The sequence below is a fragment of the Uloborus diversus genome, unplaced genomic scaffold (assembly GCF_026930045.1).
Source record: "Uloborus diversus isolate 005 unplaced genomic scaffold, Udiv.v.3.1 scaffold_12, whole genome shotgun sequence".
NCBI classification, from domain to species: domain Eukaryota; kingdom Metazoa; phylum Arthropoda; class Arachnida; order Araneae; family Uloboridae; genus Uloborus; species Uloborus diversus.
In genome coordinates, this window is record NW_026557876.1 from 334,529 (window position 1) to 349,798 (window position 15,270).

The window sequence follows — 15,270 nt, forward strand, 5'->3', positions numbered from 1 at the left end:
AAGTTCCATTAAAGTGAAAAATGATCCGTCAAGTAATTTAATTCACAAATATTAAGCTTGAATTCGCCACCTTGAGATGATTATAAGACGAAGAGTCGAAACATTGAGTTCCCTATTTTTTTTTAAATTGTCCCTAAATTTGTGCACTGCGAAAAAAAAAAAAAAAACTAAAAATAAATAAATAAAGACCGTTAAGTCAAAATAAAGACTACAGCTTTTGATTAGCTTTCAAAAAACAAATGATCCCAACAAAACAGACACAGGAACAATTTTTTACTTTCTTTCATAATGTATTAAAGTTCATCCTTTCATCACACAAAATTAAAGTGTTCCTAAATTTACATGATTTAACTGTTCAAGATGGATATTATTCATACTGGTAAGTGCTTTTTTCCCTAATTCAATGACTCTATCTGATAATTAAACAATATGAAAATCTTTTTGAATATAAACAGAGGTGTTTTTGCACATTTAAAACTTTTCAAGTGATGGTAATGGTTTTACTCGTTTGCACCCGGGCCAAATTTTCTGCATATAATGTCTGCACTTTTCCTTTTATTAATAAGGGGTATTATAGTCAGCACACTTGAGTACAACATATTTTTTTTTTCTCTACAATTACTTCTTTCGAGTAGGGATATTTTTGAAGAATGATTGAAGCATTCAAGGGAGTAAGATAAAAACAAATAACTAAGTATCAAGTTTTGATTTACTGTTTGCATCATCCCAATACCAAAGTTTCGAACTTCGAACATGACTTTTGTCCACCCAGCTAGTACTTATCGAAGCACTGTGATTGTTAGTGTCCTGGAGAGAACAGTGGACGGTTTGTTGTCGGAAGAGAACCAGAAGCCCTTTCGAATCTGTACTGCGTGTGGATTGTAAATAGCAGTTCCCTTAGCTCTTAATCAGAGAATTAAAACTGAACCACCCCATACTCGTTGATTAGTCTCGACAGTATCCGAGAATCGGAAGGAATTCGAGGGGGCCTGCCAACAGAGGAGGGGAAGGAAAAAAAGAGGAGAAGAAAGGAAATGGGGTGAAGTTTCTTTAAAAAAACTTAATGAGAGGAGCAGACACTGCGCAAGTTAGCATAAAAGCTGTTTGCCAATAAAGGGCAGGTATCACATAAACAAAAAACTTCCTCCAGAAACTGATGATCACTGTTCACATTTCGCAAACTAAGCCTTTCTAAACTGGACTTGGGTCATGAATCACAAGTTGCATTGGACCAAAAACAGATATTCACAAATAACAATCAGTACCTGCAGTTGCATGCCAGTCTCCCCTTCTTGGAGGCCTGCATTCGAGGCCTGGGATCGTAATTTTGCCTCCGATTCCCCGCATCTGGGGCAGGGGATTTCAAGGTCAGGCTGGGCCTGAAAGAGATTTGCAAAGAATCAGAACGAAATATGGAACACACAACAGAATTCATGGCTGCACCCCCATCACTGCTATCAATCAAAGAAAGTTAAACACTTAAGTTGCGTTCTTTGAAAGTATATAAAATAGCTACGTTTAATCCAACTTCTGAACAGGAATAAACATAATGAACTGAATTAAAACAATGGCCAACCTTTGAAGATTTATAAATGGCATCAGCACCATGGGTCGATACAGAGACAAATTGGGTTCGTTTTGCGGCCCCTTCACAAAATTTGAAATAGTAAGAGCGGCCTCTTCAGGAAATAAAATGCCTCAAAACGAGAGCCAAATTTAGCTCTATGCCACCCCAAGACGTGGATTTTAAATCTGCTCCCCCTCCCCCCACTGAAAAGGGAGAAAAACTTCCTTGATTCAAAATCGAGGAGTTTGCAGTATTTATAAAAAATTAAAAGATATTCCAATGTCCAGCAGGGGGTCTAAAAATTACAATTTTGAAAATTGCATTTTTTTATTTATCTTTTGAAAAATGGCTTACAAGTTTAATTAAAATATCAAGTTCAAAAATTATTAGTGAACACATTTTCACATCAACATTTGGAAACGAATAACCTCAAAGGTGGTACATTAAAAAAAAAAGTAACTTAAACTAGTATAAATCCATATCTTTGAGTACTATGTGGGATGCTTAAATATTGCAGGAGACCAAACATTTTTATTTAATTCTAATTACGTACTTTTGGCTGTTTGTATTTTTCAGCTCTAGAATTTCTTAAAATTTACCTTACATAAAAAAAAAAAAAAAATGCAGAAAAAAATCAGTTAGTTAATATTATAAGTTTTAGACTCAATGTCAGATACCTAAATGTTTTTTAATTTAAATAAATGTTTTTTGGGTACAACTATATGTCGAATTTCTAAAGAAAGTTTTGTTCTGATTCGGACAATGGTACAAGTGCTGGTTCACACTTTAAGATGCAAATCGGCAATGGTCCCCGTTGTTCAAATTATATTCTTTTTTTATATTTCTTTTGACGCAAAAGGGAAAATATAAGAGGGAGTGCGACTCGAATCAAAGTTGCCATGCACCGGCAACTTTGCTATCCACGACGTGTGCCTCTATTCCAAATAACAGATCCATTTTTTAGACAGTATTATCAATTGAAAATCTTATTTTCTGTCTTTTTTGAGTCATGTCACTATTTTTCTTCTAACAACAAAATATTTTTTTGGCTTTCAATTTAAAGAAAAGTTACTTGTAAGAAAAAACCAAACTTTATTAAATTTAAAAAATGTTTCCATATTTTGTGTTTGTGATCATTTTCATGAGTTGCAATATTTTGAACTAAAAATGTTACTTACAAAGCTTAAATTTCTTTACATAATGGAAATTCATTTCTGCAATTGGATTATCAGTTCTTCAAAATATCGGGATAATAAGAAAACTGCTGGATATAAGTCCCATTCAAATAAACATATATGCTACACATTAACCCAGCAGGTTTCAGTAGGTGGGACCAACCAGGGAGGACTTTTCAGGGTTGGGCACAATTGCCCCCTCCCCCCCCCAATAAGGATCAGGAATGTCATTTTTGCCACTCCTCAAACAAGTTGTGTGGTCGCGAGTGAAGTCGAGTCTGTTCACGAGCAGGACACCTGACCCTCCCCATCATACACACGATGACAGAGAGTGGAATCGGGAGAATCCTTACCTTGCCGTGAGCCGTTTTCAGTTCCTCCATCTCGAGCGCAATCTTCTCAGAGAGTTCCCGCACCTGCTCTCGAAGCTCGGCCTAAGAGGAAGGAGATGGAATTAAAAGACGGGGAAAACACATTCGGAGCGAAACACCGAAGATTGATTTCATGCGAATGCACCGCCACATTGTACGCAATTTTGATTCAGTTAGGAATTTGCTTCTCCCATCTAACGACCTCTATAAAACTCACTTTAAAAAAAAAATTATTTACCGAAAAAAGTAAAATTAGTGATTTCATTTTAATTTTTTTAAAAATCATTCACACGCATTGGACAACGCACAATAATGAATTGACATAACTGGCAGACAAAATTCAAAAAAAAAAAAAAAAAACAGCTTTAATTTAATTTTTCCGTGGTCATTCTCTTAAATAAAATTTCCGCATACTTTATTTCGTAAACTGTAAAGCTAGCACATATCACACCTAGTACAAAACCACCACAATTGCAAAAACTACTTTTCGAGAAAAATCAATTGAAATGTGATGCGCCTTAGCTTCAATTCTTATAGTAACACACTGACACATCTCAAAAATAAGGCCAAAAGTTTTGCACTAGGCAAATGCACCTGGCTATATATGTAATTCAAAATCGACATTTTTCGACTTGTGGCCGCGTCGTATTAGGCGTGCGATATACTGTTACGTGAAATTTCATTTCAAAAAAATTTAAAAAATAAAAAACACATACACAATGTGTCATTTTCTTCCGAGTCATAACGAGAACTGGCCGAGTGTCATAACAGTTGCAGGAGGACGGACATAAAATCAATTCTCTGATGAAAGTTAAATCCTATTAAGCATAAAAGGACACATATGTCAGAAATGTTAAAGCCTAACTATAGTGAATGCCTTAAAACGAGTTCAAAGCAACACCAGTTCTATTTCTGATGCTACAGCATGGTAGAAAAATTACCAATTTACGTTTGGAAAAAAAAAAGCATTATTGTCCTATCCTTAAGAGTAAACCTTGACTTGTGATAATTCTTGAGTACTTTTATTGAATTAACAACTGAAGACATTTGGCAGGTTGAACTAGGGCAACTTGCTTTTTACTACAGAGCTTTTTTTTTTTCTAAGTTCACCAAAACGTCTTAGGGTCCTTTCGGCTTACATAAATGCAAATTCAGTTATAATAATCTTCCAAAAGAAAAACTTTGTTTTGTAATTTCACCCAGTCCTAAGTTCACTAACCTTTTAGGTAGAGAATAATATTGTATCATGAATTTTATTTTGTTGTTATAAAAGTAATTTCTCTTTCTTACCAAAAATATCTTTTGATTACATTTATTTTTAATGTTCCTAGAATTCCCTTTTTACTGCAATAAGTAATTTTACAATAATGATTGATCCATTTATGAGTTGAATGAAAAATGAGTACAAATGCTTTATAAAAAAGCAAAAAAAATTAAAAATAATAAACAAATAAAAAATGAATGCTGTTAAGAAAATGTTGGAAATAGCTTTTTCAAGACCAGTCATCAATGTATGAAAAGAAAAAAAAAAGACCCTCGACCCACCCAACAAAACAATTCTAATTCTTTAATCGCAACTGTATGACACTTTTTTTTCTCATTTAATTCAAATCATTTCAAACTGCACAGGAGACTCACTGCTGGGAGAACTTCAAAACGTTTTATTATTTCAAAAGTAGTTAAAGCAGGGTTGCCACAGGAAAAATGCAATAAAAAAAGGGAGCACGAAACTCTCAAGAAAGTAGCACTCGTGCAGTGAGAAAGCATCTAATAAATAGGTTGTAAAAATTGGACTTTTTTTTTTTTTTTGATTTAAAACGAATGAAAATACAAAAAAGAAGCGTTTTTGTCCCTCAAATTTTAGAACTAATTTCACTAAAATAATCAGAATTTAAAAACTTTTATTTTAGACTAAACTATTTTAGTATGTTTGGCAGCAAGCTACTGCCCTTAAGCCAGAGCTAAGGCAGAAAAAACTACGTGCAAAAGACAAGGCGCGATTTTGAAATGCTATCCCATCCGGAGACCGCAGTCTCTTCATTGTCGGAACTCATCGGTCGGGAACAGGGAATGATCCAGTCGAAGGCCGATTAAGACTGGAAGACATCCGAGACTCGAATGGCGGCAGGATGTTGCTTCATCGTCACACTAGGGTCTGTGAAAAAGTGAAGAGCAAATGACGAAAACACGAAAGCAAAATGATGAAAAGTGAAGTCGATCGGTGGTTTTCAACAGACACGACCGGGGAAGAGAAGGATACAACGGGCGTCTTTCTGCTTAGAGTCGACAAAATCTCATCTGTGCTCGGGAGGAATTCGGTAGGGTCGCAAGGACAAAGGCAGCAGGAAATTTTTCACCCATCTTTTAACAAAGAAAATCTAAGCGTTGTAAATGAAGGCAAGTTTCCTACAAATTACATGAGGCTTCCTAAAGGAAAATAGGGGCAAGTTTTCACCTGGCCACTAAAGTTTACATTCTGTTAGTCCAATGACATCTTTGATGACACAGACCGGCGACCAGCGTCCATTTTCATCCTGGATTGAGAAATATTCCAACCGATGGTTTTTTTCTTTTCAAATATTTTCCTAGTCTCTTGATGTAATAGAAAATGGAAGATGAACCCAGTACACTGCCTGTATTTCAAGTATAAGTAGACACGCAGTCCCAGACATTTTCGTAAATACTGTTTCTGACTAAGAATAATGGTTTGCAATTCAAATTATTCTCATAATCGCATTTGCAAAAAAAATAATATGCATACAGTATAAGGTAAATAATTAGGAATATGTTTTATTTAAAAAAAGATCTCTTAAATTTTTTTACACAAAAAAAATTAACTTAAAAACCCTGCAACGATGCACAAAAGCCTTCTCAAAGCACTCGGGCAGAACAGATATGTGAGCACATGTTCAGCTAAAAAGGGAAAACGAGCAGATAAAAAGTTTCACTCACATTTTCCTGGGCAAGTCTTGACACAGCACTGACAGCTTCTTCAGCCTGAAAAAAAAGATGGAGACCGTTAGCATCGGTCGGCTTGAATGAGAAACGAATGGAATGGGCCGCATCGCAGTTTGCGATTCGAAACCTCTGGAAGACGGTGCAATATCGTAGATTGCATTGAAACTTTTGCGATGCAAAGAATAAATAAGTGAATACTTTTGGAAGGAGAAAGACAAAACTAGATGGAGATAGATGCAGTGAGCTCGATTTTGGATGATCATTTTTATTAAACAGGGAGCAGACAGTTTTTATTCTCGAAATGCTATGCATTTACTTTCTGAAAGTGTCATATCCTAAATATTCCTGCATTTGTAGAACCAATCATTTGCCCCAATTCTTTCATTTTGTAAAAGAAAAGTGATAATAACCAGGCATCGTTGATTTAAATCAGCTTGATTTAAATCAAGTGATTTTTTTTAAAAATCATTGATTTAAATCGATTGATTTGAATTAAGTGTAGCAAAATCATTAATAAAAATCAGTTTGATTTTACTTTTATAAATTAATTTTGCATTTTTAGAATGTACTGCTCTAAATTTAACGACACTGCATTATAATTTATTAACTTCAGCAGGCTAAACTACATAGATCCCTCTTTCTGTGTGTGTAACAGATTTTCACTCTCTATTACTTTTACTCCAAAATTACAGTTTAGAACAAAATAAAAATTTCATACACCATGAATAATATAGTTCAGAAATGTAATTGTTCAACGTATTTTTTTACACTAAAAATGTGCATGATAATAGAAACCTTATCTTTAAGCAACGCATAAAACAAAATCACATCTTATCTACGCGTTATAACATATCTATAAATCTTTAAAATGTATTAAATAGTCAGAGAACTTATCTTAATTTTAAAAGTAAGTTGAATGGATTCATCTATTGTACGAAATCTATTATGTTCATAAAAGTAATAAATTAATATAAAGTAATTAATATCTACAAATTTTTGAACAGTTTAAAAAAAATCTGATTTAAATCAAAAAATCCGATTTAAATAAAAAAATCCCAATTTTTTTATTATTTTATAAAAATCTAAAAAAACACAAAAACTGATAACAACTGAAGTCATTGTTGAAAATTTTTTACAACTTGTTTGTTTACTTGTTAAAAATGTATTTTACCAAATGTCGTAAAACTGCTCCTCAATTTTACAGAACTGCCACTCAAAGTCAAAATTTGAGCAGCAGTATTGCTCCCCAACTCTTTACCCACACTACAAAGGAACCTAGATTTCGACACCAAAATTTTCCCCGACGCTTCTCGATCTAAGGAAGTTTTCAGGGGTTGACCCAATTTTTTATCTTTTGGTTCGCATTTTGTGGGAAATTTTGTGCACGTTTTTCTTTCGGTGAAAAAAAACAACTAATTTTTGGGCATTTTTCAAAAAAAAAAAATGCTGTTGGATCGTATACGGCATATTTTAATTGTCACAACTCTAATCTGAAATCCCTTTGATCTAAAAGACTTGCACTCGGAATGACTTGAAAGCTGGAGGTTTTCTTTCAACCGCAACGATTGAGCTCAAAAGTGACGAAAGAACTGTTTTTACAAGCAAAGTTTTGTAAAAGGTCTAGTTTTGAGAATTGAAAAGTGGCCGCTTGTACAATACAGAATTTTATGAAGGGTCGGCAAGGCAAACCAAATTTGTGTCTGGATCTGTTAGAAAAATAGTTTATTTTTCTTCTTGGAGACAATTCCTAAAGTTTTAAAAATGTTTTAAAAGTAATGGAAATTACATTTTCAATTCGAACTCTGCGAAAAGTCATCCCGGGTTTTAAAACCCAACTAAAGCTGAGTTTTTAAAAAGAAACGTGTGTCTTTTTTGTCTTTTTTTTAGGAAAAATGTGGGGTACTTGTAGCATGTTCTAGCATAAGTATATGGACAAAGCGCAAAAATTGTCTTGGGGTAAAGAAAGCTGGACAACTAGTTAAAATTCGGCATTTTCTGAAGAAAAGTATAAATGACGACAAAAACCAAGAATGATGAAGTTTCAGATTCTTTAATTTCAATGATTACCAACAGTTAAGGCAAAGTTACTTCTGGAGTGATAAATCTATTTTTTGTTTTTAATTGCTACATTTTTTTTTTCTTTTGCATTTTACTTTATTGTATTTCATTTTGTTGTGCAAAACTACTGTAGAACCTCAAGTAGTTTAGATCCCTTTTTACTGGATTCCAGCTTAATCAAGACATTTTATTGAATTTTATGTTGCCTGTTTTTCCATTTCTGTATACAGATAAGACATATTAAACTTTTTCGTAAGATAATGAAAATTCTGTTTATCCTATTTTGTTTTCTTTCCAACCGTTTGTGAAACCTGTTAATTTCTAAAAAATATACAGGGGTAGAAGTGACCGACTTGTCACATATAGGACATTTTCTACAAAAAATATAGGACAAATATAGGACACATTATATGAATAATTTTGCTATGAAAAAAGAAATAATACATATCATATATTATTCAGTTATTCTTATCAATGATTTTGTTGAAAAAAAACCTCAAACAAAATATTTTACATCTATAATGACTTCCCTGTAGTTGAAAGAATAATTTTTGAAAAAAGTGTACTTTATAGACTAAATAACTAAACAAAATTTGAAGATTATTTTTATTATTTTTTTCCTCACTCATGACCCAAGTACTAATTCCACTGCTCTTAGATTTTATATCTAAACTGAACCCTTCACCACTTGTATTAGGAACAAACAGAGCTTGAGAAGGATCCTTCTGACGTTTTTCAGAGTTTTCTTTATGCTTGAATGTTTTAGCATGCTGCCTTAATTGCGAAAATCCACTATTGCTTATGGGCACTGAACAGTTGCAAAAATGACAAAAAGCGATAAAATCCTTTAGTGCACCATGCACCAAAATTTGTAGACTTAATGTCCTCCTGATTCACCAACTCCACACGAAATGTTGTTAAGCAATGCGATTTCGCCATTATAATTCCACTTATTACAACAAACTACGTTTTAACATCATAAGGAACTAATTATTCCATGATCCCAAAATTCCACAAAAAGAAAAGATTGCAAAAAGAAAATTAGAACATTCCGATCAGAAAATGCACTGAACGCAAAAATATACCAACGAAAACCATGATGGAAAACAAAACAAACGGCTGTTGCCCCCCCCCCCCCCAAAATGCAAAATTCTAAAACCAACTTCAGCATTAGTTCTCGAAACTCCACCCACTATAGAGTGACGTCACATTGCTGTAGCCAATGAGAGATGATGCCTGTAGCAGAATTTAGTCAGTTGAGTTCTTTAATTTGAAATTCGTTTGGGCACGTACTTTCAGCGAAAAATCCGATGTCAGAAAGTTTATTTACCGTTCTTTTTAAAAGATATATTTGGTATAAAACGGGAACATAGGAAATATAGGACATTTTTGAAAAATATAGGACGATTTTGATGCTTTTTTTGAAAATATAGGAAATATAGGATATATAGGACTACTTCGACCCCTGTATAAAAGATAAGCATGTCGCATAACTCACAGGGTAAGACAGTAGTAGAAGCACCAACCACTTAACACCGTGTGCAAAGCTTAAGGCAAAAAATCTGTAAAATGCAGAATGGAAAGCGTGCTTCTTCAGTCGGTGCCTAATTTTTCGAACAAACTATTTTCGTCCCACGTCGATGGATCGAACGCCATTTCTGGCTCATCAATACACTGATCAATTCGCGCAAGGAAGACGTGGGTGTTGTCCTTTGAACATTTTGAGATTCTATCACCGTAACCATGAGATCACTGCTCTGTTTAAAATCATAAACCTCTAACACATTCCTTTAAATAACTGTTCTAAAATTTTAGATCGATAGGTTCAGCGAACTAGGACTCCGTACATAAGGAAATTTACTTTTCGACACCCCTATAAACTATTAAGCATTTTTCATTCAAGTGTTACTCAACAGTAATGTTATCATGTTTAGGCATTATTCTGGCAGCTATGCCGACTAGATTCATTCGACTTACACGATGGGGATGTCATATCTGCTTGGAGTGGCTGCTGTGGACTTGGCGAGAAATTAAAGAGATATCGCTAAGTTGGCATGCTTTTTGGCAACTTTTTTTTGGTGCCAAATTTGGCGAAAAATTGCTAAATGTCGCCAAATGTGGCGACTTTTTAAAATTTAATAGGTCATCGCTGGCAGAGTTTGAAAGTATGTGCGAGTGTTGATTTTAATTTAGTTTGCAGATTATCCGCGGTTACAATGTCACCCTATTCTGCAGATAATTGGGAGTTTAATGCACTTACACTGTTACACTGATCACTCATAATACCAACGCATGATTTTTAGTAAATATTTAAGCATGATACGAGCGGTCTAGGATGGCTCGATTCTCCGCCTTCGGCGTCTCATATATCAATGATGTCACATGCTTTTCTAGTCTATAGACTCGGCAACAAATTAAAGATGTAATATAAAGTTGGCACCATTTTTTGGTGACTTAGTTTTGGCACCAAATGTCACGACATTTTAACCTATTAGTCATCACTGTCGTGTAACCATCATCAAAGTCACGTGACACGTCATCCACCCAACAACCAATCAGGAGCGACCTTTAAGTGCACACAAGCATGCATGCGGTTCAGGGTTGGGTTTTGGACTGTCCAAAACTGGTTTAGGACAGGACAGGTGGTTTTTACCATCCAAAACTGTCTAAAACTGTCCAAAAGTGTCCAAAACTGTCCAAAACTAAAGGGGTGTAATATAATCAATTTGTTTTGATGCAATATTCGTAATACATAGATATTAATGAAGTTTAATTAACGAGTATTCAATAATATTTTTCTCCAAATGTTCATTTAAAAAATATTTTACTTAAAGAAATGCCAGTAACTAGTACATAAAAACTTCCTTATGTAACAGTTAGTAGAGTTATGAAAGAAATACACAACACTACCAAGACAACTAATGTCAGTTCCATTTATTTATAACTCAAAGGAATGCTATTAAATGTGCAATAAATATTGAGGTGAAAAAAAAAAAGTTTATTTTTTTTTTAATCGTTTTCTCATATAATTTTTATGTAATGTTTAAAAAAAAATCACTTTTTAAATCATAGATTAAAGAACAAGAAATTGATGATTTAACACTTAATTATAAAACTCTTGTGCTATTCTTTTTTTAGTTCATATTTTTAATATAATACATAGGACAATGAACCTCAAAGAACTTCTCGTTCAAGATTTGGGAAAGAAGTTCAGTTCCACGCTGCCGATTGATCGGGAAAAACCTGGACACGTCCTCTCTTGCTCAAGTTAGATTCCTTCTGTATATCACCCGTTTTATACAAATCTACATTCTAATTAAACATTACTTAATATTGTTTAGTTTAAAGTTTCATTGGTATGTGTTTTGCTCAATGAAAGAATTTTTTGAAGTAAACATAATGGTATCTAAACAACTTTTTTTTTAATATGTGGATTATATGTGGAAAAAAAAATTTCACAAGCAAAAATTTAATCAAATATTCCTGAAACACAGAGCACTTTATTTATGCACGCACTTTCTTTTAAAAATTAAAATGCTAGCTACAGTAATTTCTCGAATTTTTCACAAGCTATATCTTTCTTTATTAAAAATACTAGTTACCACTATTTACAACCGAGCCCTTTGAAAATTGAACTTGTTAAAAAGTTACAAAAAATTAGGATGTTCAATGTCACTTAAATTTGTTTTCCCGAAAGTACGACAGCTGTGAGCGACGAGTGTGGAAAGTGCTTCCACCAGGATATTTCTGCGATTTAAGCGGGATATCACGGACGGTTTACTCTTAGTATGTTCGGGATTACTGTTGGAATCTTATTAGAATATTATATCTTATTTAAGTTTATGTGCTAGCGCCAATGATAAAGCATCCGCAGTTAAGGCATTTACAGCTACATGAAGTATGAAATTTAGGAATTTCTTTTACAAGTATCATTATTTTTTTCATCGAAAATCTCTTCCATTCTTCTACAACTTCTTAGACAACGTGTATTTTTTGTGTTTTATACTAGTTCTAAGCTTTTCAATTGTTTATAAAGTGGTAAATGACAAAAATAGTGTACATGTGTTGAATAAATGTCATTAAATCGAGATTTTAAAGATTTTGGATGTTTCAAAAATCTGTGGGTGACGGAATATTTTTACTGTCATATTCTTCTTCAGCACCCCCTAAAATATAAAAGTCACCACTTACTTGATGAGGAACAGAAACCTTGTTGACTAGTGTTATTGACACAAACAAAATCTTTTCAATAATGCGTTATTAAATTTCAGCTGGAATTTTCTTTTAAAAACTAACATTTGGACATGGAGGTCTATACTACTATTTAATGAGTTCAAAATTTGTCACGGTTGTGTCGTGGTTCTTCATAAAACAGAATTGGAACTCACTACTCGGCCAAAGTGCTACTCGGTACGTCTCTAGCAATTACCAAAAAAAAAAAAAAAGAGGGGAGATTTCATCACAAGTGCATCAATATAATGTGCCAAACTACTCACCGCTCAAAAGGATCATCTTAAGGATTCGTTCTTTTTGGCCCGTTCGTTCACGAATGACCCATCCCTGGCACCTGCTATTGCCCAGGAAGTAACAGGCGGAATCAAATAAAATTTGGTTCATATATTGCCCCTAACAAGTACAGGTGCTGATTCAATTTTGGTGTTGATAGCTCAAACGGAGGCTGAGCTAGAGAATGGTTTTTGTCGTCACTTGTGGCTGCTATATCTCAAGAAATAATGAAGGGGCGGTGCAATCAAATGTTCTTTCTTTTTCATTGAGAATGCCATATCACCAGAAGTAATGCTACGTTCTGGATGAAATTTGAGATGAATGTGAACATATATGTAAACAGGTGTGTTAAATTTGGCGCCAATCCATGTCCTACACACACGAACACCTACACACACACTAACACCTACACGCACACGCACGTACACAACACTTACTCACACACATGCATACATACATTTACGCACCCACACACATGCGCGTACACAAACACACACGCTCGTGATTGCGAAAAACATAATTTGAATTCAAGATGCCAAAAATTCAAATTAATTTTTTTATTTATTTATTTTTTTTTTTTTGTGAACAAAAATAGCTTTATTAATGCAGCAATATGAACGATGAATCATAACAGACAGTCGTCAGCGTACATTCGCGTGATTTTCATTGCTGGAAAATGACCGGAAAACCTACTTGATTTTGAAAATTTTAACTGTTGCTATTTTGTATTTTAAGGAATAAAATTTATTTATAATTGATAAAAACAAGGCTTTTAAAACAACTTTCCATTTTCGCTCTTTGCTTTGCTTTTCACTGTTAATACTCTATTTGGATCATAAAAAAATTCCATGACCTTTCAAAGAATTTTTCATGACTTCATAAAAATTTTCATGACCTTGTTACATGAAGAGAATTAGGTACAGATGTGATATACCCCCCATTTGGCGACATCCGATTTTTTGCACAAAATTGAAATATTTTTCTCGCCAATGAGGCGATAATTTTTTAAGCATGGCATCCCTGGTGAAACTAACCTGTGTTTGCCAACGCGAAGGCAATCTTGTTCAAACTTGTTTACTTGGGTTGTTTACTCGGTTTTACGCAGGAGAGATACGTTTTGCTTCGTGCAATATACCTTACAGGAAAGCTTGCTTTGTGTTAGTTTAAATTCAGTAGTTGTTTTAAAGTAAAAACTTTAGAAAATGCCAGTTTCTTCAAACTTGAACGTTAATTAAAAGTTAACTCCAACGTGATGTGTATCTGTAACGTGCCATTGTCATATGATGTTTTGTTTTGGACTGAGTGTGAGGATTTATACCATATAAAAAGGTAAGTTCTTTATTTTAGAATTCAAAAAAAAAAAAAAAACTCTCACTTCCGAAATTCTTTGTTTTTTACAAATCCTTGAGGAGTTCTTGTAGTTTTTAACTTTATTTTTACTGTATGTAAATTAATTTTACGAAAATAGTACGGTTATTTTGTTCAAAACATTAATTCTTATCGATGCCACGAATTATTTAGACATATTCTATTAACCTGCCTCCTTTAGGTACTGAATTTCTGAAAATAAGTTGACTCCAGCATTTTATAAAAATATAAAGGTGTTATGTTATGTAAAATATAATAGGTATTTTGAGAGCAAGTCTGTACAGAAAATAAATGTATGGTATTTTTGTATTGTTCATGTTTAGGATGTTTTGTTGAGACATTTCTACTTTTCATACATCGAAATTTAAGTAACTAAGCGCTTTTTTGGCTGAAATAGTTATGGATTTTGGGGATGTTTTACGCTTTAAACATCGCGATTTGAATCGCTTTGCTCTTTTTTAGCAGAGTATCAGAAAAGTTTTTGTTCGATGAAATGCATGTTCGGAAATAGCTTTTATTTCTATTGGTACATATTTCATTGGTGAGCTGTTATAGTAATTTGTCAATTTAAGCATTTTAAATACTTTCTGGTAATTGTTCTTTGTGTACAAAACCTTCCTAGTTTCTGATATTTTTGAAGCGTATATTCGCGATGTTTTTTGTTGTGGTTTTATGTTGTTTTGATATATATTGTGTTCTGAAGTGCTTTGATCATGTTTTTTTATCTGATTTTTTTCTGTTGGTGCTAAAAAAAGCATCGCTAAAAACGATGTATGACATATGTCGTCATACATCGTTTCCTTGGCGACGCTTTCTTGGCGCCAAGAGGAAAAAGTCGCCAAGGGTGGGGTATATCACATCAGTTCCGAGAGTTACTCTTTGACTTGTCAAAATTTGGAAATGGACATTAGCAAAACTTTTATGTGAGTGCCACTACCCCCATCGAAGCACTCATCCCCCCCCAGTCATTGAGAAAATACCAAAAACTAAACTATTCACATTTGTCAAACAGTCGGAATGATAATGATTGGGACAAAGGTTTAATGCGTCATTACAAAGTTTCGATAAATTTGCTTCCAAAGTTGCTGTTTAGTGCTGATCCCATCATGTCCCCACTCTGAAATTTTTAGGATGCATTTATTAAAACAAATTAAAAAACATATATTTTTTTCAAAATTTTTAAAGGACACTAACTTTAAAAAAATTTAAATTTTAAATTTAAAAAAAAATTAAAAATTTAAGAGAAATATGCAAGTTGCATGTCAAA

At 33.6% G+C, this 15,270-nt stretch overlaps 1 protein-coding gene across 1 annotated transcript in view; it reads right to left on the bottom strand.

Moving 5' to 3' along the window:
• The window catches only part of LOC129232385 (serine/threonine-protein phosphatase 6 regulatory ankyrin repeat subunit B-like), a 47,199-nt gene that overhangs the window by 16,940 nt on the left and 14,989 nt on the right, over positions 1-15,270 (bottom strand). Inside the window, exons 3-5 of the mRNA XM_054866534.1 lie at positions 6,066-6,110; positions 3,096-3,176; positions 1,266-1,379 (exon numbers count right to left, since the gene is read on the bottom strand). Coding sequence (XP_054722509.1) covers positions 1,266-1,379; positions 3,096-3,176; positions 6,066-6,110 — 240 coding nt within the window. The remainder of the gene's footprint in view (positions 1-1,265; positions 1,380-3,095; positions 3,177-6,065; positions 6,111-15,270) is intronic.